Source organism: Pogoniulus pusillus, chromosome 6 (assembly GCF_015220805.1).
Source record: "Pogoniulus pusillus isolate bPogPus1 chromosome 6, bPogPus1.pri, whole genome shotgun sequence".
Taxonomy (NCBI): Eukaryota; Metazoa; Chordata; class Aves; order Piciformes; family Lybiidae; genus Pogoniulus; species Pogoniulus pusillus.
In genome coordinates this window covers 13,729,529-13,755,600 of record NC_087269.1, presented here as the reverse complement: position 1 = coordinate 13,755,600, position 26,072 = coordinate 13,729,529, and the positions used below count along the sequence as shown (strand labels likewise).

At 51.4% G+C, this 26,072-nt stretch overlaps 3 protein-coding genes across 7 annotated transcripts in view; 2 read left to right on the top strand and 1 right to left on the bottom strand.

Annotated features, from left to right (window-relative positions):
* The window catches only part of WBP1L (WW domain binding protein 1 like), a 73,975-nt gene extending 63,352 nt beyond the window's left edge, over positions 1 to 10,623 (top strand). For all 4 annotated transcript variants that reach the window (XM_064144478.1, XM_064144479.1, XM_064144481.1 and 1 more), the window contains 2 exons: positions 6,467 to 6,628; positions 8,041 to 10,623. In XM_064144478.1, the coding sequence (XP_064000548.1) occupies positions 6,467 to 6,628; positions 8,041 to 8,780 (902 nt within the window). In that variant the 3' untranslated portion in view covers positions 8,781 to 10,623. The remainder of the gene's footprint in view (positions 1 to 6,466; positions 6,629 to 8,040) is intronic.
* Positions 10,624 to 17,733: 7,110 nt separating this feature from the next.
* On the bottom strand, positions 17,734 to 21,271 carry LOC135175976 (steroid 17-alpha-hydroxylase/17,20 lyase). 2 transcript variants are annotated; one of them, XM_064144472.1, is made up of 8 exons: positions 20,928 to 21,271; positions 20,284 to 20,422; positions 19,526 to 19,755; positions 19,229 to 19,315; positions 18,911 to 19,120; positions 18,550 to 18,719; positions 18,364 to 18,467; positions 17,734 to 18,124 (listed from the first exon to the last, which is right to left on the bottom strand). In XM_064144472.1, exons 1-8 carry the CDS (start codon positions 21,243 to 21,245, stop codon positions 17,856 to 17,858), a joined length of 1,527 nt encoding a protein of 508 aa, XP_064000542.1. In that variant the 5' UTR covers positions 21,246 to 21,271; the 3' UTR covers positions 17,734 to 17,855. The 2 variants fall into 2 exon arrangements, with proteins under 2 accessions (XP_064000542.1, XP_064000543.1); XM_064144473.1 differs by lacking the exon at positions 18,911 to 19,120 and having other exon boundaries at positions 20,928 to 21,270.
* A 932-nt stretch (positions 21,272 to 22,203) lies between these two features.
* Positions 22,204 to 25,778, top strand: BORCS7 (BLOC-1 related complex subunit 7). Its single transcript, XM_064144482.1, has 5 exons — positions 22,204 to 22,370; positions 23,010 to 23,072; positions 23,513 to 23,556; positions 23,978 to 23,998; positions 24,446 to 25,778. The coding sequence occupies exons 1-5, from the start codon at positions 22,230 to 22,232 to the stop codon at positions 24,495 to 24,497; spliced, it is 321 nt and encodes a 106-aa protein (XP_064000552.1). The 5' UTR covers positions 22,204 to 22,229; the 3' UTR covers positions 24,498 to 25,778.
* The last annotated feature ends 294 nt before the right edge of the window (positions 25,779 to 26,072 follow it).

Genomic DNA, 26,072 nt, shown 5'->3' with positions numbered 1-26,072 from the left:
GAGTAAGAGGTTGGTACTTCTCTATTACTCTTATGAAAGGTTTTGATGCTCTGGCAGGGAAACCTCTTGGCAAGACCTAGGTCCTTAGCTGTGTCTGATTCACCCTTTGGTTGCATCATTATCCACCCACTGGCATCACCAGTCAGTCTGACAGAAAATACAGCAGTGCTTCTCAGGACTCAGCCTTTTTTGGCTTGAAAAGTGTTTCAACTTTTGACTCTTCCATAAACCAAGAGCGAGCCTGAAATTGCCTTGAAGTCTGATGGGCCCCTGGTGCATTCAGCTCCCAACTGGTCCACTGCTTCTGTTGATGTTGTACATCAGTGGTTGTGTTTCCAAGGACCCTGTTTGCCCTCTACCTGATGTGTTGTCATCAGGTTACTGTGAGCCTTTGTTCCCAGCAGGCACTGACAGGTTGGCAGCAGCAAATAATTTCCTCTCAATTTAGATGTTTAAGGGCAATCTTGGCTCAGCATACCCAGTGTCTCCCAACCTTTTCTCCTTTTGCAGTGATCATGGAATGGCCTAGGTTGGAAGGGCCCTCAGAGATCATCTACTTCAACCTCCCTGCCATGAGCAAGGACACCTCTCAACCAGACTTGGTTGCTCAAGAACTCATCCAACCTGACCTTGAACACTTCCAGGGAAGGGGCATCCACAACCCCTCTGGGCAACCCATTCCAGAGTCTCGCCTCCCTCATACTGAGGAACTTCTTCATAAGATCTAGTCTAAACCTACTTTGCCTCAGCTTAAAACCATCCCCCTTTGTCCTAATGCTAGGCACAATGCAGCTGAATCCAGCTTGTGTTGATTTGGTAAGGATAACCATGTTGAAGAACTCATGGAAAACTTGTGATGACAGTGACAGCTTTTGGGGACTGTGAAGGCAACTGCAAGCCAAATTTTACTTGGCTTTTAGAGGCCTTTTAATGCTGAACTTAAATTGCCTTTACACATCTCTCCTGTCTTCAACACAGGGCAGAGTCAATACCTATATTTGCCGTGAACAAGGTATTGGCATGTACAGGTGCTGTGCTCAGCCTCTGCACTTCTGCTGGCACCATGTTGGCTTTGGGTGAATTTGGAATTCCCCTCCTTCCCCTCCTGCCAGATGAGCTGCTGGATGCCTCAGCCAGTGGTCTGCTCAGCTTACTTCCCTGCTGCTGGTATTCAAGCCAGGCATCACTAGGTGTACAAATAGGGCTTGGAGAATAAATCTTATAAGGGGCAACTAAGGGCTGTTTAGTTTGAGGAAGAGGAGACCTCATTGCTGTCTACAACTACCTGAAAGGGCATTGCAAAGAAGCTGCTGCTGGTCTCTTCTCAGAGGTAATCAGTGATAGAACAAGAAGAAATGGACTCAAGCGGCAACTGGGTAGGTTTAGATTGGGCATTAGGAACTGTTTTTTCACAGCAAGAGTGGTTGGACATTGGAATGGGCTACCCAGGGAGGTAGTTGGCAGCCCTGGATGTGTTTAAAAGTTGTTTGGATGCGTTACTTGGGGCTATGGTTTAGGGTGCACCTTGTAGAGTAAGGTCGTCAGTTGGGCTTGGTGATCCTGAAGATCTTTTCCAGCCAGAATGTTTCTGTGATTCTGTGAAATGCACAGCTTAGCCCTGGACATCTTCAATGTTCTCTTCATACTTTTAGACATAATATTTACAGTTGCACTTGGCCTCACACGTGCAGCTTTGTTCCAAAGAAGTGACCAGGCACTGTTATTTGCTAGGCTTATACAGTTTGTCTGTGCTGCAGCCAAAATTGCAGCTGTGCCCAAACATCTGGCTAGGGCATACTGCAGAGCCTTCTAAGGATGGAGGCCTTGGACTCCCAGCAGCACACTGGACTTGCCACCAGAACCTTCTCTCAGAGCTGGCAGCCCTGCTCAAGCAACAGCCAAGAAGCCCTTCATGTGCCTCAGCACCTATGGGTGTCCCATCTTATTGCTTGCTATGTGCTGGGGGAGGGATCTTTCAGACCTGCAGTGCAGATGTGCTGTTGTGTGACAAGATAAAGAACACTGGAAACAAGGTCAGCAAATGGCTGTGGTGGGCACATGCTACTGATCTGCACCTGGACATGTTCCTGTGTGATCTGGTAAAGGTGATCCTGTTCTCTGTGTGTGTGTGTGTGTGTGTGTTGGATTAGATGATCCTTCGAGGTCCCTTCCAGCCCCTGACATTCTGTGATTGTGTGATCTCCTGTGATCACCCAGGCAAGTCCTTGCACTTGTGCTGAGTAATTTCCTAGAAGTCCCAGGAAGGGTCAGCAGTTAATGAAACCAGGCAGTAAGATGCTATGAGTGGGTTATTTTTCTGGAAATTCCCATGAAAAACAACAGGTCTCATCCACTGGTGGTTGCAAGAGTGCACAGACCCTTTGCAAGAGAAGGGAGGTGTTGTTCCTAGCACCCTGGCTGGGTTGCAATCCAGTAAATTGTGGTCTGTTTACTTAAAATGCCACCTACATTGTCAGCAGGATTCAGCATTAATTAATTATCCTAAACTGTTTTGTGTTGTTAGTGCCTGTTGCATACGGAGCTGCCACACGTCTTCCCAGGAATGGCTGAGCTTACTTTGACCCCTACTCTGAGCTTGTGCATCCGTTTGGCTGCAAAGCACTTTGGGATTTCTTTAGGATGAGCAGAGAAGTTTTCTAAAGCAATACTTTTTTAATCTTCTGGGTACAGGCTTGGGTGGGAGCAGTTATTCCCCGCAGAAAAATTCGGCTGCTGCAGCTGAGATTGCTTAACAGTGGCAGTTCTCCAGGACATCTTAACTAACTACGTGCTGCTTGTTGCCATTGCATTCAGAGTCTTTGGGAAAGGACCATGATCAAATGTGTTAAAAAGCATCTGTTTTCTCATAACTGCAGCTAGAATCCCTAGATAGCTGGGTGTAACTTTCCGTTGTTTTTAAACACGTGGTCATGGATTGCTCTTGGAAAATAAGGAGTACTTAGAAGATGAGCTGCTTCAGTGTGTGGTGGCATTGCTGCATTAAAGAGCTGTGTGCACTCTTCCCCAGCAAGCAAGGGCCAAGGGACCTTCTCTTAGCAAGAAACAGTGTATTGGTGGGAGTCAGTGTATACTGGGTTTGCCTCACCAAGGTGCGGTGGGTTAGGAACTTCCCTCCACACCAATTAAAATTGACCAGACCAGCTCAGATGGTTTGGAAGTAAGATAAAAGTTCTATTTTACAGCAAAGTTAATTTGCAGGCATATGTACAGAATATATTTACAATTATATACCATTTAGAAATAATACAGGAATCAAATCTTCCCCCACCCCAGACAAAAAAAAGCCCAGAAGGGGCCAACACTACCCTCTCTCTCTCTCTCTCTCCCAGAGAGAAAACAGCCAGCAAAGCTCATGTGTTATCTGGTCAGTCAAGGTTAGTGGAGGAGTTAGAAGCAAAGGAATAGCAAACAGATCCAGTTCCCAAGAGCGGGAAATTGTTTGTACTTTGGCTTTTTATACAAGTTAACAAACCAAGGAATGATAGAGACATTATCACTGCTGTTCTTTCACATCCAATGCCCTGCTCATTCTTTCAGGAAATTACTGACTTCTCTTATTGGACTATTTCAATAAGCCTTAAACTACCACACAAAGTGTTGGTAGTGGAGAGACTACAGAGATGAGCGCGATTGCCTGGCTTCAGAGAGAAGGGCAGGCTGGACTTATCCTTCTAGTTTATATAAAAAGGCTACTTTAGAAGCAGGAGAGTATTTGGACCAAGGTGAACACTTTCACAGCTCAGTTTGAAGGAATTGCAGAGGGCATCTTGAGTGCTTTGTCTTTTGCTTCTCGGGAGCAAAAATCAGTCTTCTCTCGGCCTTTCATGGCAGAGCTGCCTAGGAGCCTTGCTTTGCAGCCGAGCGAAAACAGCAGAGCATGTAAAGCTCTTTTATTTGATAGCAGGCGTTGATACATTTGGGTATAAGATGGCATTCAGTCCATTAGGGAAATCACTTGCAGAACTCGAGAGAGATACCAGTTTGCTGTGCCAAAAGACATGAAGAATTTGGGTTATGACAGAGAGGTGAAAGTCCCTGCTCCAAATGCTTGGGGGCGTGATGCAGCGTATCCAATTCACCTACAGACGGGCGGGTGCGGGGCTCTGAGATGAGTGACACTGCTTGGTTGCACTTTGTCCCGAGCCAGAGCAGTCCTGCTCTCATTCTTCAAATTCCTAAACTGTTCACCTTTCCCCACCCAGCACTCAGAAGAGAAAACATTGCCAACTCAGCAGAGGATGCTGAGAACACCAAGGTAATGTAGAGGAGGGACTGGAGGTTTTTACTGGGGAGAAAAAGGCAGCCTGATCTCACAGGGCTGGAAATGGGCTGTAGCACTAGGAGTCTTCATTTTGTCTGTTTGGGAATAGTGGAGAGTAGTGGAGGTCCTTCTGAAAGGAAAAGGGCACTGTGGTCTCTGCTGAGGAGCGGTTGCCAGGCCTGTATGTTTCTGAAGGGGGAGTTCTCCTGGTATCCTGCGCTGCAGAAACTGAGTTTAACACGGACAGATCACAGGTACCTGGGAGGCAGTGTGCTGGTGTAAGGCTAATTGGAGTATTCTAATGAGAGAAATTAGATCATTGGTTGGAAAATGAAAAATGATGGCAGAAGTCTCTATCATTCATTGGTTTGCTAAAAGAGATAAAAAGCCAAAGTATAAACAGTTTGTCCCTCTTTGCTTCAGAGTACTTGCTCCCTTCACTTCTCCTTTGCTCTGCTCTATTATCTTCCATGAATCTTGGCTGTGTATGGTTCTGGAGCCCCCAGCACAAGAAGGACATGGAACTGTTGGAACGAGTCCAGAGGAAGGCCACGAAGATGATCAGAGGGCTGAAGCAGCTCTGCTATGAAGACAGGCTATGAGAGTTGGGGCTCTTCAGCCTGGAGCAGAGAAGGCTTCAAGGAGACTTTGTAATGGCCTTCCAGTATCTGAAGGGGACCTACAAGAAGGCTGAGGAGGGACTATTTACATGGTCTTGTCATGACAGGACAAGGAATAATGGATTTAAACTGGCAGAGGGGAGGTTCAAACTGGATGTTAGGAAGAAGTTCTTTACAGTGAGGCTGGTGAAAGACTGGCACAGGTTACCCAGGGAGGTTATGGGTGCTCCCTCCCTGGAGGTGTTCAAGGCCAGGCTGGATGAGGCCTTGAGTGACCTGTTCTAGTGGGAGGTGTCCCTGCCTATGGCAGGGGGTTGGAACTAGATGATCTTAGAGACCACTTCCAACCTAAACCATTCTGTGATGACTAGATTACTTGTAAGCCTTGCTGGATCTTTTCTATTTGGGAGAAAGAGAGAGAGGGTAGTATTGGCCCCTTCTGGGCTTCTTTTCTTTGTCTGGGAGGGGCGTTTGGATTTCTGTATTGTTTCTAAATTGTACATAATTATAAATATGTTGTGTACATATGCTTTTAAATTTAGCTTTGCTGTAAATTTAGCTTCATCTTACTTCCAAGCACTCTAAACTGGCCTGGTAAATTTTAACTGCAGGGGTGGGGGAGTTCTTTAATCCACTACAGGCAAGTAGAGCTGTGGGTTGTAGTTGCAGAAGACAAAAGCCTGATCTGGAGTGAATGGTGTAGCTCTTTTGAAGTGTGGCTCAGAAATGTTTTTTATAAGTGGTGTACAAGTATGAAGGGGGATTTGTGGAAAAGAGAGGAGTTATTCCACATGTTGGAGGGTGTGGAAGAAACTCAGGAAGTGCTCACTTCAAAATGTCTTTTTAAGGAGCAGCCTGCATATGGTATGGTAGCACACAGAAACCAGCAGTGGCCACAGCCAGAGTGGAAGTTTGGTTTCTTGAGTATTCTAGTGTAATTTTGAATAATTTAAGACATTGAATACCAAAAAAAAACCCCAAAGTTCTAAAAATATTTTTAGACATTTATGTAAAAAGAGTATGGTTTTGTTAAACATAACAATGAAGGATTTGGGCTGGAAATTAAAGAGCGGCACAAACAAAAGCCGAACATAGCACTTGGGGTTTTTCTCTTCTTCTGCGGTCAATCTGCAGAGTGTCTTTTGTGTCTTGATTGTTGTTTTTAAACCATAGTGGCTATGGGAGACAAGTTCAGTGCTATTCACAGCTCTGCTCATGTTTTTGGCTAGAAGAAATTATATCTGAGGAGTGGGAGCAATGGCAAAGGGGAACTGAGCCCTGTCTCCATATATTGTTGTCTGGAGTTGTACATACTGAAGGTACTCCACATTGTACCGCAGCGGGTACAGAGTTACCCAGTTCTGCCAAGGCTGCCAGAGTAGCAGCCACCCACACAGACAGGTGCATGTTGAGGCCTCCTGGCACACTGCCTTTCCCTGCCTTTAGAGCAGTGTGGACTTTGGATCCAGGCTTTCTGATGATTTTCCCTACTGTCCTCGTGGGGTGTCCTGGGTTTGGGTGTGGTTCATACACTCTGGATAACACTTGCTCTCCCCTGCTGCAGGGTTCTGGCTGGTATGGACCATCATCATCATCCTCAGCTGCTGTTGTGTTTGCCATCACCGACGCACCAAGCATCGTCTTCAGGCCCAGCAGCGGCAACATGAGATCAACCTGATCGCTTACCGGGAAGCCCACAACTATTCATCCCTCTCATTTTATTTACGTAGGTATCTCACACCCTTTTTCTTGGAGGTCAGGTGAGGCAGGGCAGCAGCAAGCTTCCTGTGTTGCAGGGACCATCCACTGGATGGGCTCCACAGCAGGTGCTGGGCAGCTCTGCTGCCTGCCCTTGGCTTGTAGAGAGGAGGTGGCATATATCAGCTGCTGGGCGTATTTGAGCCTGCTTCAGTCTGCAGTTGAACCACCTTAGCTACAGCACTTTCACACTCCCCCTTGATTCAGCTCTCTCAGTGCATTGATTCCCTTGGTGTGTTTCTGGGAAGGTTCCTAAAACATCACATTCAGGACTTTACAGATAGTCCTTCTTCCCAGCCTTCACTTGCTGTGGTGGGACTGAGATATGGGAATTAGCTTCACAGAATTCAGTCACACAGTCACACAGGGTGGACGTGTTGCCTCATCAGGGACCGTGCTGGCTCCTACCCTGTGCTGCCACTCCCAGACCACGCAGCTTGTGAGCAGCCCTAGGACTTGGCACAAAGGAGCTGTTGCCCACAGCTTGGGAAAAGCACAATTGCTCTTTGCTCTCCAGTGTGCCCTGCTATGCTGTGCTTGAACAGCAAATCTCAGCCTTTTGACTGGAGGTAGCACAACTGAGTTTCTTGTAGTGGACTGTTGAGTTGCATGTTTGATCTTGCTTTTCTCCTTGAAACTCTTGCAGCCACCTCAGAAATAATCCCAGCAGCCTTTTTCTTCCCAGCCTTAGGGATATATGGGTTTATATGGAAAACTGCAGTTCTATCTCTGTGTTTTCAGTATCTAAATACTCCCATCCTGCTCTGTCTATAGAGATTACTTTGTGCCTCTTAAGAAGTAAACAAAATCTGTAGATTTGAGGGGCTGTAAGCAGTAAACCAAACTCTATTGCCTGTACTGCCAGTGTATTCTGACTGCACCAGGAAAAGTAAATCCAGGTCTACAAGAACCAACCAAAAGCCCAGGTTCTGTGTAACTGCTCATGTCTTTTCACTTTTATTTGCACAAAGCTTTGTGAGATAAAATAGTGGTCTTGAAAGTGGCAACTCAACTGAGAAACCAGTGTTGGAGAGGACTGATGCGTTCTCCCGTGTTGTTCCCTCCACCCTGGGTGTGATTTATGGAGCTACACTAGGGCACAAGGCAGGGGCGGGGACATTCTCCTGGCAGCCCTCAGAATTGACTTGAGAGCCAGGACATTACACTGCTGTTCGCAGCTGTATCCATCTTCCCCTGTTATGGTGCCCTCCTGTGCCACAGCCACTGCGTCTCTAAAACGTGACCAGTCTCATCTGGGCCAAGTTTTAGCACCTCCTGTGAAGCCTGCTGAGCTGACAGATGACAGACAAGATACTGATATGAATGACTTGTTCCTCTGAGATCAGCTGTTGATAACTTCTGCTTGCCTTCCAATTTTAGGGTTTCTGCCAAATTCTTTACTACCTCCCTACGAGGAAGTGGTGAACCGACCACCAACCCCGCCGCCACCGTATAGTGCCTTACATCAGCAGTGCATCCCAGCAGGCAGCAGTAGCACAATCCCAGACACACCGAGAAACCTGCAACCAGCACAGAGCAGCTCAGCAGCAGCCAGCGGCAATACCAGCAGTACTGACAGCAGCGGGGCACCCGGCCTCGGGGACCCCGAGCCCTCCACCACCACGCTGGTTGAGCGAGCAGTTGCCAAAACGCAAAGTGTCGAGCCCGGCGGTACCAGCACGGGAGCCGAGCCAGCGGAGAGGGCCGGTCCCGATAAGGATATGGAATGCAAGGAGGGACTGCTGAAAGGTTACAGCTCCGAGAGCTTAGAGCAGAGCAGTGCCATTCCCGACGGGAAGGACAAGACTCCGGGGAGGCAACGCCGTTTCACTGGTGACTCGGGCATCGAGGTCTGCGTTTGCAACCGGGGCCATCACGATGACGACCTCAAAGAGTTCGACGGACTCATCGATGATGCTCTGGATGGGCCCCTGGACTTCTGTGACAGCTGCAGCGGCCGTCCCCACGGGGACGAGGAGGAAGGGCTTTTTAATGCCACGGAGGAGGAGCACCGTGAACACAGCCACCACCACCTGCCCCGGCAGCCGGTGTGTGTACTCTTGAACACAATAAACGAGCAGGACTCTCCAAACTCTTGTACTAGTAACTCTCCCAGCTAAGGTGGCAAAGTGGAAAGGAGAATTGGGGGAAAACACAAAGAAATAAAAGTGGAGTAAGAGGATTAAAACTTTATCAGGAGGAAAAGGTGATACAGCCTTCGTTTTCTTAGTTTGTTTTTCGTTCTCCCCCTCCAGTATAATTCGGGGACTAGTCCTTGAAGGCTCGGCTTGTGGGGGACAGGTCACCCCGGGTTTTGTTGATTGTGTCAGTCCTGCTCTGCAGGACAGGGACTCATGTTTCTCAATGAGACCTTCTAACAAAGGGAATTTTCCCAATGGTGATTTTGGTGATGGTTATTACAAGTTTGTTGGGTTTAGTTTTCTGAAACACTGCTTTGTCTCGCAATCAGTAAAGCTCAGCAAATCTCACACTGCGAGGATTCAAAATCACTGTAAAGCTTCAACCTCCAGGTGTCTTCCCGGGAGCAAGCAGCAGCTTCTGACAGTGTCAGCAGTCAGTAGCCCAAGAGTTGTGGTTTGATGTAATGCTCTTGAGGCATTGGGGATTTCTTTTCATTGCAGGTAGGGGTTTTTTGTTTTGTTTTGTTTTGTTTTTCTTTTCCTTTTTGGTGTTATGTTTTCCTGAAGCTGATGAATGCCTGAAACACATCAGCCCTATAATCTCTGGTGCTTCAGTGTTTAAGACAGCAGGTAAGGTATTTCCCACCTGAAGCTGGTGACTGAAGGACCAGTTTCTTCCAGAAGGAGTGTTAGTCTACTGTAACCAGTTTGAAAAGGAAGGTTCTGCAGAAATTTGCCTTTATCTGTCGTTTTTAAAGACAAGTCTATTCCTTCAATGCCTCTAAGAGCACAGTTAGAAGTAGAATCCAGGCAGCTGGGCTGCCTTCCAAGTACTGTGGTCTCTGAATGACCTTTTCCCAGTGTGCTGCATAAAGGGCTTGCCTTTATTTTATTTTTCCCCCCCCTTTTTTTTTTTGCACCCTGAGAGCAACACACTTGAGTTAAGACAACAAAAAAGAACAGGGCTCTCTTTTGGCCAGCGTGCCTTCAAGCTTCAGCGATGCATGTTGAACAAATGGAGACGAGAGCTCCGTCCATTGTAAAGGGATGACTTTTACTGTGTAGATGTGGAAGACCTGTGCAGGTTTTTGGGGGTTGTGGTTTTTTGGTTTTATTTTGGTTTGGGGGATTTTTTCCGTTGGGTTATTTCGGGGGTGGTTTTTGATCCATAAGTTTGACACGATTCTAACGTTTGACCACTTAAAAGAAATTAATGTCTGGTGGGGCAGGGGTTGTTGGTTGATGTTTTTTTTTCTTTCTTTGTTTCTTCTTTTTTTTTTTTTTTTCTTTTTTTACTGGCTACTGTATAATGTCTGTGAGCCTCTATGTGTGTGTGTGTGTGTGTGTGTGTGTGACTGCAATCCATGCATGCGAGTCCTGCTGGTAACATGAAAGCCTGCTGTAAGACTGCAAGAAAATTTACTGTAGCTTTGCTTTAATAAATAGTAGAGATTTTTTTTTATTATTGTTAGTAACAACCTGAAGGGGGAAAAAAAATTAAAAAGAAAAGAAAAAAAAAGAAGAAGAAGAAATGAAAGAAAAAAGTAGAAGAAGAAGAAAAAAAAGAGCTGAAACTAACATTCCCTAGAGTGCTCGTGTGGAGGAGTGCACAGTTCAGACTATGTCTCTTGTTCTTGGGTTTTCTCCCCATCTGTTTTGTAATTGCAGTTGTTCAGATTGTAACTGTTATGAGAGGGGAGGGAAAAAACAAAACAAAACACAGTAATTTAAAACTGAACTCAAGGCGTAACTCAGATTTGATTGAAAACCAAAATCAGTTTTAAATAAGGTGGAAACCAAAATACAATGCCTTTTCTGACAACTTGCCCCTGCGTATGTGTATCATTTTGTGGGTTAAGCGTTAAGATTTGTTGGTGGATTTAGTTTGTTGTCTGTTTGTTTGTTCTCTAAACTGGAGGTTATGTAGCGTTGTGCTGGCTGCAGGTGACAGAGTGAAGGCAGTGCTGCCTGTTTCGGTATTGCACCCGCATGTTTGAGGAGAGCACTTTTACCTTACCCGGTTTAGGAGAATCTCACTCCTTTGCCTGTCACAGCCTTTCTCTTCTATCAGAAAGGCTGAGGAAGGTGACTCTTCAGTTTGCATCTTAAGGTGCTCTTAAGCATTTTATAAGGGCTCAGATTTGAATTCAGGAGGCTTCATTCTTGGATGCCTGTGTGACAGGTTAGGAACTTCCTACACACAAAATGGAGATTTACCAGACTAGCTCAGATGGCTTGGAAGTAAGGTGTAGCTCTGTTTACAGCAAATCAAAATGTGCAAGCATATATACACAATATAGTTACAATTTAGAAATAATACAGGGATCCAAACTCCCTCCTGGACAAAGAAGAAAACACTACCTAGAAGGGCTCAGATCTACCTTCTCTTTCTGCCTTGACTTTCCCAGACAGACAAACAGAACAGTCAGCAAAGCTTATGCTGTTTTCTGTTAGTCAAGATTAGGGGAAAGATATTAGAGTGGAGTGAGGAAGAAGCAAACAGATCCAGCATCCTAGAGCAGAGTGGGACAAATTGTTGCCATTTTTGCTTTTTATCCCTCTCAGCAAACCAAGGAATGATGTAGACTTCATAATTTTCTTTTCACAAACAGTGATCTAGTTTCTCTCATTAAAATATTCCAGTTAGCCTCAAACCAGCACAGCCTGGAATATGAGTGGTGATACGGAGGGTGTGTGTGTCCCAGAGCTGGGCTGGCTCACTGTGCACCAAGGCCACCTGGAGACTGGTAGCTTCCAGCTGTATTTGCTGACCATGCACATCTTTTGAGGAATGAGTTGAAGATTCCCAGTGCCACCCCAAGGAATGCTGGCACCTGGCTTTGTTCCTTGGACCACAGAGGCAGCAAAAAAAGCACATCAGTTCTTAGAGTGGGGTTGTACTGTTGTAAATCCTGGTGATGGCCCTGTGCCAATGGGAGACCTTCTGCCAACATTTCTGTTAGCAGGAGACAAAAATCTTGTTTGTTTTCCTGCTATTCCACTATGGACTGAGGGAACCCCTTACATTTTTTCTGGACTTGGAGGTGCCTGCTAGTAAGCTGAGCTGATGTCTCTAGTCTCAAAAGTTCAGAAGAAGCAGTGGTGTGCATGTTTTATGACTCCTGGAAGTTTTTAGGCTTTAAAAGACCATAAGGAACAAACAGGGCAAAACTCCTATCTTTTAAGTTCATGTGTGCCTGAGTAGGAACAGGACAATCAAAGTGGCTCTTGGTGCTTCATGCTTTTAGACCTGGACCAGGGGCAGCTGATGTGGGAGGAGGAATGGTGCAGGACAGGACACTGGGCAGGTGAGCTCCTTGGGGACAGCCCGGTTGGTGCCTCTGCAGGGGGAAAAACACAGGCAAGTAGAAGAGTTCCAAAGCTCCCGTTTGGAGCTTTAAAAAGGTTTTTGATTCTCCCTTTGTAGAAAGCCAACAAAGCCCCAAAAGAGCTCTCCCCTCAAATGCATTCTATGGGTGTAGAATGGGGAAGATGTGAAGACTTGGGTTAAGTGTGCATCCTTAACGGCAGAGCACTAAAGCCACCCATTTCCAGGTGTAAGGGACAAGTGATTTATGGGAGCCAGGAAAACTTCACTTCAAAATGGAACTGTAAACAGTGCTGCACAATGGAGAACATATTAGTGTCGATCCACTGCTTTTTTTTCTCTGCAGTGTGCTTTAAGTGTTGATGTCCTCGACGTCTTTTCGCTGGGGTCCGTGATGGTGCAGCGCCACTTACACGTCTGCAGCCACTGAAATTGGCTCCTGCGGACAAGGACCCAGCGGGATGTCCTGACTGGCTTGGGGTGTGTCACCTGGGACTGGCTCTGCAAGAGCATCGTGTGGTGGCTCCAGCAGAGGGTCCTTCAGGCACAGCAGGGACTCCTGGGACTGGTGGATACTTCAGCGCTGCTTCAGTGTCCCCGAGGGACTCCAGCTCTGATGATGCAAATTCCCGCTCTGGGAGCACCCAGGTAATTTTCCTGCAACATATCATCACATTTGTACAACAGTGGATGGGCGTTGGCTGAAGGTGGAGGAGGAGGAGGGAGTCAGTGTCTTGGTGCTTGCTGGCAGCCTGCTCTCAGACCTTGTGTCTGCCTAACTCGAGGCTAAGGAAAACTAAGGTGCAGATAAACTTCTGCACTATGTGTAGTCATCAAGAACTTCCTAGAGGCAGGAAACCTGAGCAAGCCTCTAGGACAGAAACAAACTCAGGAGGCTTCATTGAAAGCATGAGGCTGTTCCAGCTGGCAGTGGGAACTTTGGGCTCCCTGGGCACCCCTTGCTGCTTGGAGTTCTGCATTAGCTGGGCGGTTGGATTAGATGATCTCAAGAGGTCCCTTCAAAACCTCTGCCATTCTGTGATGTACGTCAGCAGTGAGAGGCTGGGACGTGCTCACTTCCTGCCCCGTGCAGTTTGGGCTCCCACAGCCAAATATCCTGTACACTGCATGCCCTGGCCAGGCTCGTCCCACAGTGACCCACTCCCAGTGGAGCTTGGCAGGGAGCCGAGGCATAGTCTCACTCTAGTGAATAACCTCCTCTTGCTTCTCCCCACAGCCTGCTGCTTCCTGGCTTTTGCTCACACACACACACCCCCCACCCCCCCCCCCCCGAGCAACACATTCTGCAGAGCTTTCCCCCTCCCTATTGGTTTTTGGGTTTGGGGCTTTTGTTTGGTTGGGTTTTTTTGTTGTTGTTGTTGTTGGTTGGTTGGTTTGGTTTTTTTTTTCTCTAGTAAAAGCCTGGAGTGGGCCCAGAGCATCCCATAGCAGGCAGCCTGGGAAGGTCAGGCTGAGTCACCTTTCTTCATCAGAGCTGGTTCCTCTGTGCTGTCCCTTGCAGTACAGATCTGTTTTTATCAGATGGGACTGGTGTCCACACCAGAGCGTTCCAGCAGTGGTGCAAGCACTGCAGTCTGTGTCGGGGTTGGGGGAGGTCACAGGCTGCTGACTTGTTTCTTGATTTGTTTTTGGCCTGTGGACAGCTGTGTCCCGAGGTTTGTGCTTACTCAGCTTGCCTGACGCCATGCCTGCCTCGGAGCCCGAAGGTATTTTCAGTGTTGTTCACTCCTCCCCACTCCAGCTGCAGCAAACTGGCACCGCTTGGGGCTGTCGGATGCCTGCTGCAAAGCTCCAGCCCTTAGCACTGTAACTCATCTGACCGAGATAGGTTCTGTAGGGGTACTTGTGTCCCCCAAAATGAGTGTGATGGGAAGGTTTGGTTGTGCTCTTCCTGCTGCACCTCTGCTTCATGGGGTATGCAGGGTACAGTATGGGAAAAGCTGTGAATGAAGAAGCTTTGTCCTTCCCACTGTCACTAATTCTTCTCTTGCAGATTTCATCTGCGTCAAGGAGGTAGAGCCCCTGGTTCCCAACTCCCCTGAACTTGTCCTCCAAGCCCTTTGGCACTGCTCCCTCCTGCCCTGGCCTCTCTCTGTGCAAATACCTTGCATGGCCCTGGCAGGAGGGCAGAGACCCAAGGTGGCCTAAGCCATTACAGCAGTATTATTGCAGCAGCAAATGCCTCAGCATTTTCAGCTACTGCCCATGCTCAGACACCTGAAACCCGGTGGCAGATACTGAGATGTTTATGTCTCAAGCGACCCTGACTTCTGCAGGGGGCTCAGGATGGAGGCAGGGAACTGCCACAGGCTGGATCCAGTGCTGCCTCACTGCCAGCATCCCATGTGAAGCTGTCTAGTGAGGTCAGGACAGCCCCAGAGCAACTGTCAGGCATAACACAAGAAGAGCATCAAACTGTTAGAGTGAGTCCAGAGGAGGGCCACAAGGATGATTGGAGGGCTGAAGCAGCTCTGCTCTGAGAACAGGCTGCAAGAGTTGGGGCTCTTCAGCCTGGAGAATGGAAGGCTTTGAGGATACCTTATAGTGGCCTTCCAGTACCTGAAGACGACCTACAGGAAGGCTGGGGAGGGACTATTTACATGGTCTTGTAATGACAGGACAAGGGGTAATGGCTTTAAACTCAAAGAGGGGAGATGTTAGGAAAGGGTTCTTTACAATGAGGATGATGAGACACTGGCACAGGTTGCTCAGGGAGGCTGTGGATGCTCCCTCCCTGGAGGTGTTCAAGGCCAGGTTGGATGAGGCCTCGAGTGACCTGTCCTAGTGGGAGGTGTCCCTGCCTATGGCAGGGGGTTGAAACTAGGTGATCTTTTAGGTCACTTCCACCCTAAACCATTCTATGAGTCTATAAACACCAGACAGATGATTCAACAGCATCTCTGCCTGTTCCCAGGGTGGGAAGCAGCCATGCTGGCAGCTGTTTACCAGCTCATGGGGTGCCAGGCAGCTGGTGCTGGGTACCAAAGCCCTCTGCAACAGCATCTTCTCCCAGTCAGCTGTGTGGGAGGAGGTGGGCTGGGATAGAGAAGAAGATACCCACAGTAGGGATGGGCTCAGCATGATGGGATCTGCCACATGTGGCTGGTCTCCAGGCCTGGGAACAGCACATGCTGGCCCTGGAGGATAGGGAAGCCCAGCCAGAGAGTGCACTTTGTGCAAGTGGCCAGAGGTGTTCTCCAGTTCAGAAACATCTCCATTCCCAAAGTCCCCATTTATGCCTCAAGGTATGTACTGGCCTTGGGTTCAGGAACCCTGCTGGGAGAGCCTTGGCAATGGCAATGCACGTGCAAGGTGCTGGCCCCGTGAGAACAAATGTAGTGCCTTGGCCAAGGGGCACATAGAGGTTGGAGGTCCTGGGCTGATGCTCCTGGTGTCAGCAAGGTGCTGTGTTTAGTGGTGACTGCAAGACACTGGAAAGGAGCCTCCCTGCCAACACATGCTGCCTGGGACAGGATCTAGAGCAGGGCAAGGACCAGGTGCCAGTCCCCTTCAAAGCCCAGAGCATTTGTGTTTAGACAAGTTTTCTCCAAGCCTGCTCTGAGCCAAATCTCTCTTCATCTACCCAGTTTCAGACTCTGCTGGTATTGCTCCCTCTGCTCTGCTTCTGGTAGGTATGCTGCATGCCCCAAGGGGTGCCCCAGGGACAGGTATGTGCATGACAGTTCTTCCAGCTCCTCCCTGCCACCCTGAGCTGACACAAAGCAGGGAAGATGCTCCTGGCTTTATGCCAGGCTGAAAACACATTTCCTTCATCACTCCTGTGCTACCGATGAGACCCATTTGGCACCAGATGCTGAGCAATGAGAAGGCTGGGTGAAAGCAGAGTGCTGGCACTTACAAAGAGAACAACACATGCGTTGACAGAGAGGTAGAAAGTTCAATGGCGGGGAAGTTTTATGGCAGTTTACCCACCTGCTAGCATGACAGAGGGCAGAGGGAACTAGAAAAGGTGCAAAATGTGGGGGTATCTAGGGCTGGGGGTATTCACTATGCTGGGGCTGTGCAGAGCTTTCCCCTGTGCCCTGGCTGCTTTCCCTCCAGGTGCCCTGAGCCATAGCTGTGTTGCTATTTAGTTAAATATTAAGAGGTCAAGTAATGGAGAACCAGAAACCTAATTTCACACTGCCCTCCATGGCATGGTTTTCAGTGAAAGCAAACACAGCCCCTGTGTGATATGAGAAGGTTATGCTGCTGAAAGCCATGGCCATAATCCAACCAGACAGTGAGCATCAGTGCTTGGGACCCTGTACAGGCAGGAGATGCCCCATCACTGCACAGCGAATGTCAAAGAGTCACAGATCATCATCCACTTCCAACCCCTCTGCCATGGGCAGGGGTGCCTCACACTGGATCAGGTTCCTCAGAGCCACATCCAGCCTGGTGTTAGAGACTTGGAGGGATGAGGCTTCCACCTCCTCCCTGGGCAACCTGCTCCAGTGTCTCAGCACCCTCACGGTGACAAAATTCACAGCAGCCCTCAGATCCATGGTGCCCACACACTGGGCTTGTGGGGGCTGCAGCTGAGCTCAGCCCATGGGGACCAGGCATTTCTGGGTGCTCTTCTGTGTCCCTGGGCAGTGGGGGGCACTGCTTTCAGTTGGAGCTGAGGCTTCCTGTACCTTCCCACAGCAGCTCACACTTGAGGTGTGGTTGGACAGCCTGGTGGTCCTCCAAGGGGCTCATGTCCCATCTGGAAGGGGCCATGTGTGTCCATGGGAGCACAGGTGTGTGCACAGGTGCCTGCTGACAGATGCATCCCTGCTCTTTGTGCACACACAGGCTCCCAACTATGTGTGCATGCAGGCACTTGTGTGCACTGCAGTGCAGGACAGGAGGACAACAGGGAGCCAAAATTGCAGGAAACTCAAAGCTGTTTCCTTCTTTCCCTATGAGGAGGAGGGGAAGGCCATCCCATCAGTGGGCATATGAAGTCCTGAGATGGGGCAGAGTAAGACAGGGCTGACGGAGCTCTCTGTGCTCCATGATGGGCTCAGCTGCCAGCCCACATTACATTTGTCTGCAGAGTCATAGAATGGGTTGGAAGGGACCTCAAGAATCACCTAGTTCCAACTTCCCCTGCTATGGGCAAGGACACCTTCCACTAGACCAGGCCTCATCCAGCCTGGCCCTAAGTACCTCCAGGAAGGGAGCATCCACAAGCTCTCTGTGCAGCCTGCTCTCTCTGCTTCCAGTGGGGAAACTGAGGCAAGGGCCAGCCTGGGTCGCCTACCTGGGGTCACAGCTGCCAAGCACAACCTGGTCATGCCTCACCCCTGAACAGCCTAATGGTCATATTTTCCCTCTTACTCAGCTGGAGTGGGCCCTTGCCCCAGCAGCTATGCCAGTGACTGGTCTCCATGGCTCATGGTTGCCTCTGGATGGGCTCCCCACATCGCTGGGAGAGTGAAGGGGCTGTTCATGTCAGCAGCCCTGCAGAGCGACTGTGGCCTCCCAGCTTGGCCCAGTGCTCACATGAAGTTGTGGGGCTGTGATACACATCAGGCACCCTTCTGCTACTGCCTGCACTGTGCTGCCTGCCCAAAAAATAGCCAGAGCCAATGCTGCGTTGGAAACAGCTTTATCTGGACAGCCCCACATCCATGGGACAGGCAGAGGGCAGCGTCCATGGTCCCGTTCTATTCCATCCCACTCCACCACTGCCTGGGATCCAGGGCTTGTCCCCATCACGAGGCCACCCTCCAGGCATCTCGCAGCCTGGCCTTTACCTGAAACTTCTGTACCTGCAGCACGACACCAAATTTGCCCTCCAGTGAGGGCAGGGGCTGGTCCTGGGGGCACTCGAGTGTAAACCTCTGCAGCACCCAGGCCAGGAAGAGGAAGAGCTCCATCTTGGCCAGGACTTCACCCAGGCAGACACGGATTCCTGCTCCAAATGGCAGGTAGCTGGGTGAGGGTGAGTGGATGTGATGGCCCTGTTCATCCAGGAAGCGGCCTGCAGGGGGAAAGGGCACCACTGGCATTAGCAGGGATTGTTCCTTCTGCCCAACACCTGCCCAAGCTCATCATGTGTGTCCCTCCTGTGAGCTGCAAAAAACAGAGATGATGCAAATGCCCCAAAGAGGGAGAAGCAGGATCCTACCTCCCACCACCCAGTCTCCCCTGGGCTCAGCCCTGCTGTGCCCCCCCTGCTGTTCTCTTGTCCCTAAAGAGGACAGGGAGCACCCGACCCACCAGGGTTGAACTCTTCAGGCTTGTCCCATTCCTTCTCATCGTGGTGCACAGACCAGAGATTGATGATGACCCTGGCACCCTTGGGGATGGAGTATTCCCCAATGCTGCAAGGCAAACACAGAACAATATGGTTCTTCCCTCCTGCAGTCCCAGCCCTTGCACAGGCTGTCCCCTGCAGGGTCTCACCTGGTGTCAGCCAAGGACACGTGTGGGATGAGCAAGGGGGACACAGGACGGATACGCAGCACTTCACTGATGGTGGCCTCCAGGTAGGGCAGCAGTGGGCGGTCGCTGAGGTGGGGGTGACGTGCCAGGCCGATCTTCTGGTCAATCTCCTCCTGGATCTTCCTCTGCACCTGGGAGGGAAACAGGGGCTGGGCTTAGAGCCTTAGGATGGGGATGCCCTGTGCATGGAAGCGAGGTACACCCAACATCACCAGCATGCCCTGTAAGGCTGTGCAGGCAGAAGTAAAATGCCCACATCCTGATCCCCCCTATTTGCAAAACCTGACATCTCTCTGGGCATCTGCTTTCCTCAAAGCCCTACCTCAGGGTAGTGGAGCAGGTAGAGCACAGCCCATTTGAGCACAGTCGTGGTGGTCTCCACACCAGCACCAAAGATGTCCCCCACTGTCATAAGGAGGTGGTCATCAGTCAGCTCCAGCCCTGGTGCTGGTGGGCTGTTGTTCTTGGCACTGAGCCTCACTTGTAGAAGAGCATCCATGAGGTCCCTCACAGTGTCTCCACTGAAGGCTTCCTGCCAGGAGACACATATGAGCCGGGCTCTCCTGGGTGCAGTCCCCTCCACCCCACCTCCAGCACCTCAACACTCATGAATTTCTCCCTGTCCTGGTCCTGTTGGCACCTTGTGTTCGGTAAACTTTTGCTGGAGCAGCTGGTCCCGGGTCTTAAGGCATCTCTTCAGCAAGGCCAGGTCCTTGTTGGGGAAAATCTGGGGAAGAAAAGCCCCATTACAACAAGAGACTCCAGCTCAGCCTCTGCAGACCTCCAGGCAGTCACTCCATGCCCAGCAGGGCACCTACTCTGGAGCACGGACTCTCCTAACCTTGGGGGGCTCAGGTCCTACTCCTACAGGACACATCCCAGCTCTTTCCTCTCATCTGAAGTGAGAGCAACAGGCAGTCCCCGTGTCCCTGCTCACCTGGAGCCAGGGGAAGATGTCCACCAAACTCTCCTTGGCCACAGTGTCCACGATACCCTGGCTGTACTCCAGCATGGCCTCAAACTCAGGGTCCCCACGGCGGTATGAGGAGTTGAAGCAGAGGGAGCAGACCACGTTGGTGACAGCCCGTGTGAGCTCAGGGGCCATGTCCAGGGCCATATCCTGCACAGTGCTGAGCGTCTCACACAGGGATGCAGCCTCCCGGCAAACTGAGATGGAGGAGAGAGGCAGGTGAGGGTGTGATGGTGGAGCCAAGAGGGTGGAGGAGGCAGCTTGGGGGCTGGAAAGAGGATTCTCCAACTCATTCAGGGTATGCTGCCTGCAGCAACATCCCCCAGCCAGGGCTGAGCCCTGAGGGACTGGGACAGGCAGAAAGGACGATGCTGGGTGCTAGGGCGGACCAGAGAGAGACAACAAGGGAAATCTCTCTGTGCAGCTTGGGGCTCCTCCCGGGTGGAGCAAGGAGTATGGAGGGCTGGTAGCTGGGTCCCTGCCTCAGCTGTGAGAGAGGAAAATACAAAGGGAGAGGTGCTGGTAAAGAACTGGGCATGAAAGGAGGGGGCCTGAGCTCCTGCTAGGAAAACTGGGATGATGCTGGGGAGGTTGGGCTGTGACAACGACTCTCTCCTTGTTTCCCAGGAGATGGGGAAATGGAGAAAGGACTAGGTCAGCCTGGATCAAACAGGAGAGAGAGACTGAGCTGGGAGGGAACCCGGGGGCTGGTGGAGGACACTTACTGATTCTCTCGAGGGCGAGTGAGCCCTCCCCGAACATGGAGAGGGCAGCATGCACCAGCTTGCGCTGAAACTTCCAGAGCGGCCCATAGCTGGCAAAGGCGATGTCCTTGCCCCCCCGGGACAGCAGGTCTGTGGTCACCTGCAGGATAGGCAGCCCGGAGGTCATCCCACTGCAGGGCAGCTGTGCGGAGGCTGTGTAGCAGGGAGCAGTGGTGCTAGGCAGTCATCTCATTCCAGAGATGGCACAGGAGGCTGTTGCCTAATGCTGGTGGGCCACATGCTTGGCTTAACCTCCCTCCCAGGGACCAAAAAAAAAGCATGAGCCAGGGTTAGGGACTGGAGTGCCATAAACTTGGGAGGAGCAGGGAGCCCGGTGGTACCTGAACCTGCATCCACATGCCCCTCTACAGACACAGCCTGCCCCCAGGGAAGGAAAGTCACCCTAGGGATGGAAGATGTGTAGGATTTACCCTGGGAAACAGGGCAGAGAGGCACTGCCCCTGTCGTTGCCTTGCTGCAGACAGGATGGGCAGAGGAGCCAGACTGTGCTGGGTGCTGGCACTTCTCTTCAGAGCATCCCCACCTCACCCCATGCTACTGTGGAAGGGCCCCCCATGCCCCCCCCAACCCTGTTACTGACTCACGGTGCGGGGCCGTCCAGCGAAAGCCTTCCCCTTCTTCAGCAGCACCTCCCTGGCATGCCGGTAGCTGTTGACCACTACCACGTAGTGGGAGCCCATCCAGAGGGCATAGAGGCTGCCATAGCGGCCCTGCAGGCGCCAAAGCCGCAGGTGGAGCTGGGGGTGCCCAGTCAGATGCAGCAGGCTTCCCACCAGAGGCAGAGCTGGCAGGCTTCGTGGGCGCCCTGCACCCGTCCCCATCGCTGAGGCGGCTCGCTGGGGTGCCAGTCCCCAGGCACAGAGCAGCGCCAGGGCTAGCAGCAGGGCACCCAGCAGCAACATGATGGGGCTGTCTGTGGGACTGTGGCAGGGTAGGGGGCCTTTATACTGTCTGTGGGGCTGTCACCTTGACTCTGAGGCGAGCTTGCCTCCTTATCGGGGGGGACTGGAAGGGGGAAACCGAGCACTGGGCTCGTGGCCAGCTCTGCAGCTGGACACCCAGCAGGGAGCGAGGGCAGCTGGGCCATGGCTGCAGTGGGTGGCCATGGGGGAGCTGCATCCAGTGGGCTACAGGCCAGGGAATACCCAGGATGGGATCTGTGCTTAGGCCCCCATCCCCAGGACCTTGGATAGTGTGAGAAAGAGCATGGGGACACTCAGGGTCTCCCCTGGGTACTGGTGAGGTGTAGAAGTCTGTCCTCAACCTGGAAGACCCTTAACATGTCTGAGAGAGGATGGGCAGCACAGGGCAGGGGACACTGGGGAGTGCTGGCCAGTCCTGGCCAGCACTGGGGAGTGCTGGGCAAGCACCGGGGAGTGCTGGACAGCACTGAACACCAGGAACGCTGAGAAGCCCTCATCAGGGCTGCTCATCAAGCCTGGCTAGTGCTGGGCAGAAATGGGCAGCACCGGGCAGTGCTGGGCAGCTCTGATCAGCACTGGTGAGCACTGGAAAGCCACAGGCAGCACTGGTCAGCCCTGGACGGTAGTAGGCAAGCACCGGCCAGTGCCATAAAGTCCTTGTCAGCTCTCATCAGTCCCGCTCAGCACTGGGTAGTGCCTGGCAGCGATGGCGAGCGCTTGGCAGCCCCGGGAAATGCTGGGCAACTTCAGGTTGTCTGTGCTCGGGGTCATATCCGAGCCTGAGGTGTTCTGGGGGAGGTAACAGGGAAGCAAAAGCCCCGAGCCGGCCGGCCCCAGGCCGGAGCACCCCTCCGCGGCTGCGCCCCGACGGCGCCCCGAGCCTTGCGCCTTCCCGAGTCTTTCGGCCCCCGGCGCTCGCCGTAGCGGCGCGAGGCGGGGCGCGGCGGGGCGCGGGCAGGTGCGATGGCGGCGGGGGGCGCAGCGGACGCCCAGGCGCGTTTCGGCCACTCGGTGAAGGGGCTTCTGACCGAGAAGGTGACGAGCTGCGGCACCGACGTGATCGCGCTCACCAAACAGGTGCTGAAGGGCTCCCGTAGCGCCGAGGTGAGCGGTGGGCGCTGTCGGGCGGCCTACTGCAGGGCCCGGCGTGCAGTGCGGCCCCGAGGCGAGAAGGAGCCGGGGGCGACGGGCGACTGGCCCGGCCCGGTCCCGCCCGCGCACGGCAGCGCTTGTTGGGAGCACCGTCTGGGCGGAGCGGCGTGGCCGCGGAGCGCCGCCAGCTGCCGAGCGGCATCGCCGGGAGTGGGAGGCCGGCGCGGGGCACGCTGGGAACTGTAGTCCGTGGGAGGGGGCGGCCTTCAGCCTGCACAGGGGATGGGAGCGGCGCGGCCCGGGCAGCGGACGGGGCTGCGCTTTCGGGGCACCGCCGGACTGCTCTGGGGCCGCAGGTGCCAGCATCCCCGGGCTCCAGCTGCCTGTGACAGCGCTGGGGAGGTGGCGGGAAGCGGGAGGCTGCCGTTTCCCCTCTCTCCTGAGTGATGGGCTGGAGCGGTGCATCTGGATCTCCCAAAGCCCCGTGCTCTGCGGAGTGGGCACGGCGCCGCGGTGCTTCGGTCCAGCCGCACAGCCTGTCAGCCCCCGAGTTGTCAGCCCTGCATGCTAGTCTGCTGAGCAGCTGTCACAAGTGTCTCGGGAAACTTGGAGCCGTTGTCTTGCAGTCTGCTCTGTTCATTTGTCTTTCAGCTCCTGGGTCAAGCTGCTAGAAACATGGTGATGCAAGAGGATGCCATCCTGCACTCAGAAGATGTAAGCTGTGTATATCTGCTAGAGCAGTAGTGTTTCTAGTAGGCAGGAAGAGAGGACAGTTTAAGAACAGATATGCAGACATGTTACCAGAGCCCTGAAATAAAACATGTTCAGACAGCAAGGCTGATGGCCAGGATAATTTAGTGGTTCTTAAACCCAGTTGTGTTGCTGGTCTTCCAGTGTCCAGCCCAAGCCATCTCTGCCAGGAAGCTCAGGGGGACTATAGGCTGAAACAAAGCACTTAATGTCTGTGCCCCTCTGTGAAGAAGAGAGGAATGTACCACTGCTGACAGATACAGGTGTGGGTGTTTCAGAAGCAGGGCAGTGATGCAGTGATCCAGCTATGCTGGAGTTGCTCCCCAGGGCACTGGCACAGTTTGCCCTGTAATTCCATTGAACTGCTCCCATCAGACATTCATCTTTTGTCTTGTTCTCCACAGAGTTTAAGGAAAATGGCCATAATAACTACTCATCTGCAGTACCAGTAAGTAGAGAACACCACATTCTTTCTAGAGAGCTGAGTGTATCACTTAATCCCTTTCCATTCTACTTGAAGACTTTGCATGAAGCCCATTCAGACTGATCTCTTGTCTGGCTTCTCAAAGCTGACCAGACCCTAGAACTGTCATCTAGCTCTTTTTCAGCAGCACTTTATAGCTCAGGCTGTTTTGGCACAAGAGCTGAGGTTTTTGCCTCCTGCACTGTATCTCCTCTGAAAGTGTGTGATGCATGTAGGGCTAAAGAAACCAGTGCTGCTGCTGTCCTCTCAGAACTTAATCTGGAAACATACTGTTTTTTTTGCTTCCTGAGCATTTTGATCAAGTCCATTTTCTTCAACATAGCATGAACCCAGTTGCTGAGATTTTATTCTTCTAATGCTCTTTTTGTCTCCTTTTTTCATCTAGGCAAGAAGCAATTCAGAAGAAGTGAGTAGTCTGCTGAAGAAATGCCAGGAGGGCCTGAGGGATGTGTGAGGATTGATGCAAAGGGAAAAATGGTGGAGTAGGTTTGGGAGAAAATAGAGTGAAAAGCTTTTTGCAGCTGGGACATCTTGCCCAGCAGGAGAGTGTTTCAGGAGTTTGAAGAGTTGGAAATTTGACTGGGGGGAGAATTTATTATACCAGAAGTTCCATTTGTTTCATTAATGTGATAGAGCTTGTGAAGATTTTGTGATAGGATCTGAGGGTGGTGTACAGTAGAGCTGTCTGCTTATGAATGCACGAAATGAGGTCTGTCGTGTGGGGACACTGAGGTGGATTGTGGAATCCCATGGGTTTTTTTTGCTATAGTGTTGGCACTTGAGCTGTTCTGATCCCACAGGATGAGATCTGTGGAGCAGATTTCACTATGATCTTTTCTTCCTTGGTCCCTAGTGTTGAACAGTCATCAAACTTACAGGACCAGCTGAGTCACTTGCTGAAATGAAGCATATCAGAAGGCACATGGACATCTCAACTGGCACTGAGGGCAGCAAAGTGTCTTTTTCCCTCCAGACCCTGAGATTCAGACCTATGTCTGGATGGTGCTGAATGTCAGCTGGGATATCAGCAGATTCTGTGTTTCTGGGCATGTGGGCCCCTCTCCTGTGCCTCCATCCACATTTCCGTTCCAGAATGCTTGTCTGCTCACCAGCTCCTAACAAATTTACTTGAAACGTTGCTCCATCTGACAATTCCTGTGTCCACTTTCCTCCCATGCACCATGAGGTACTCAGCCCACACCAGCACCCCATGAAAGAAATGCATGAAGTCTAGCCATGGGTTCTAAATGCAGGTGCCTGCAGTTTGACACTGGTCTGTATTTAGACACAGATGACACAGAATACAATTTAGGGCATGTTAATCAGTGAGATCTGTAAGTGCCTGGGTGGGTAAGAGAAGTGCTTCAGTGTAGACTGAGGTGCCAGTCCAAGCCCAGAATTTCTGAAGAGATGAGTCTGGGCACACAGCCCTGTCGCTGGCCCAGCTGAACATGGTTTGGCCAGCATCCTGCTTGGAGGTTATCTTGTTTTCCACTCCACCAGACTCTGGAATTCCATCCCCCTTGACAACCCATCTGCATGGCCCTCGGCCTTCAGCTGCATTCCTCTTCCTGGGCTGCTGCTCCAGCTCTTGGTGAAGCAGCCTTGGCTGTGGTGTATGCTTGTATCTGGTTGGGAAAATCTCCAAAGACATGACTAGGAAGCAGGTAGGAGAGCATCATAAGCTGTTGTGCTTAGTTCTGCACTACCTGGTTTTGGGGGTCTAGCAACAGGGCTCCTGCTCACATCCCAGGGAGTGACATCAGGCCCAGATAATTAAATGCTGGGTTTTGTTTTGGTAAATTATTTATCTGGAGCACTTAGAGCACATGGGAAGCACTTGTTTGCTTGAGTGTGCTTTTCATCAGCTGATAGCAGAAGGCAGGCCAGAAGCAGGCATTGGCCTGTCACATTCCTGCTGGAGCACTGCTGGAGTTTGGCTCCTGTGCTGTAGAGCCTCCTCTGTTGCATTTCACCATCCATTCCAGTGCCACTACCTGTTTGGGTTTCATCTGCTGTAGCACACCACTCCTGCATCCCCACTGTTAGCCCCGGGCCATGGGGGTGTTTCTGCTTTGGGAGGGGTCCTGGTCCCCAGCCTTGCTGGTATACTTTGGGAATGGGGGTTTTCCCTGAGTTGCTAGAGAATCTGCAACTGAGAATAAAAGCTGCCCTCACCACCACCACTGAAGTGTGTGCTGAATGCCATGGCTGGTGGGCCTTGTGCAGTGGGGAGAGTGTTAATGGCAGTGGGTCTTTGTCCTCTAGGTGTCCACTAGGCTGCTTCAGCTCAAGGGGTGGCTTTGCAGATGCAGTTCGCTGCAGGTGCTTTTCCCTTCCAAGGTTCCATCTTCTGCAGTGGCCGGAGCAGCCCCGTGGCATTAAACTCGGGTCTCTGCATTTGGGACGAGGAGGAGGAGGGCTGTGCCACTGGGATGCAGAGCTGTTGGGGCAAGAGGCAGAGGGGTGGGGTTTTTTTG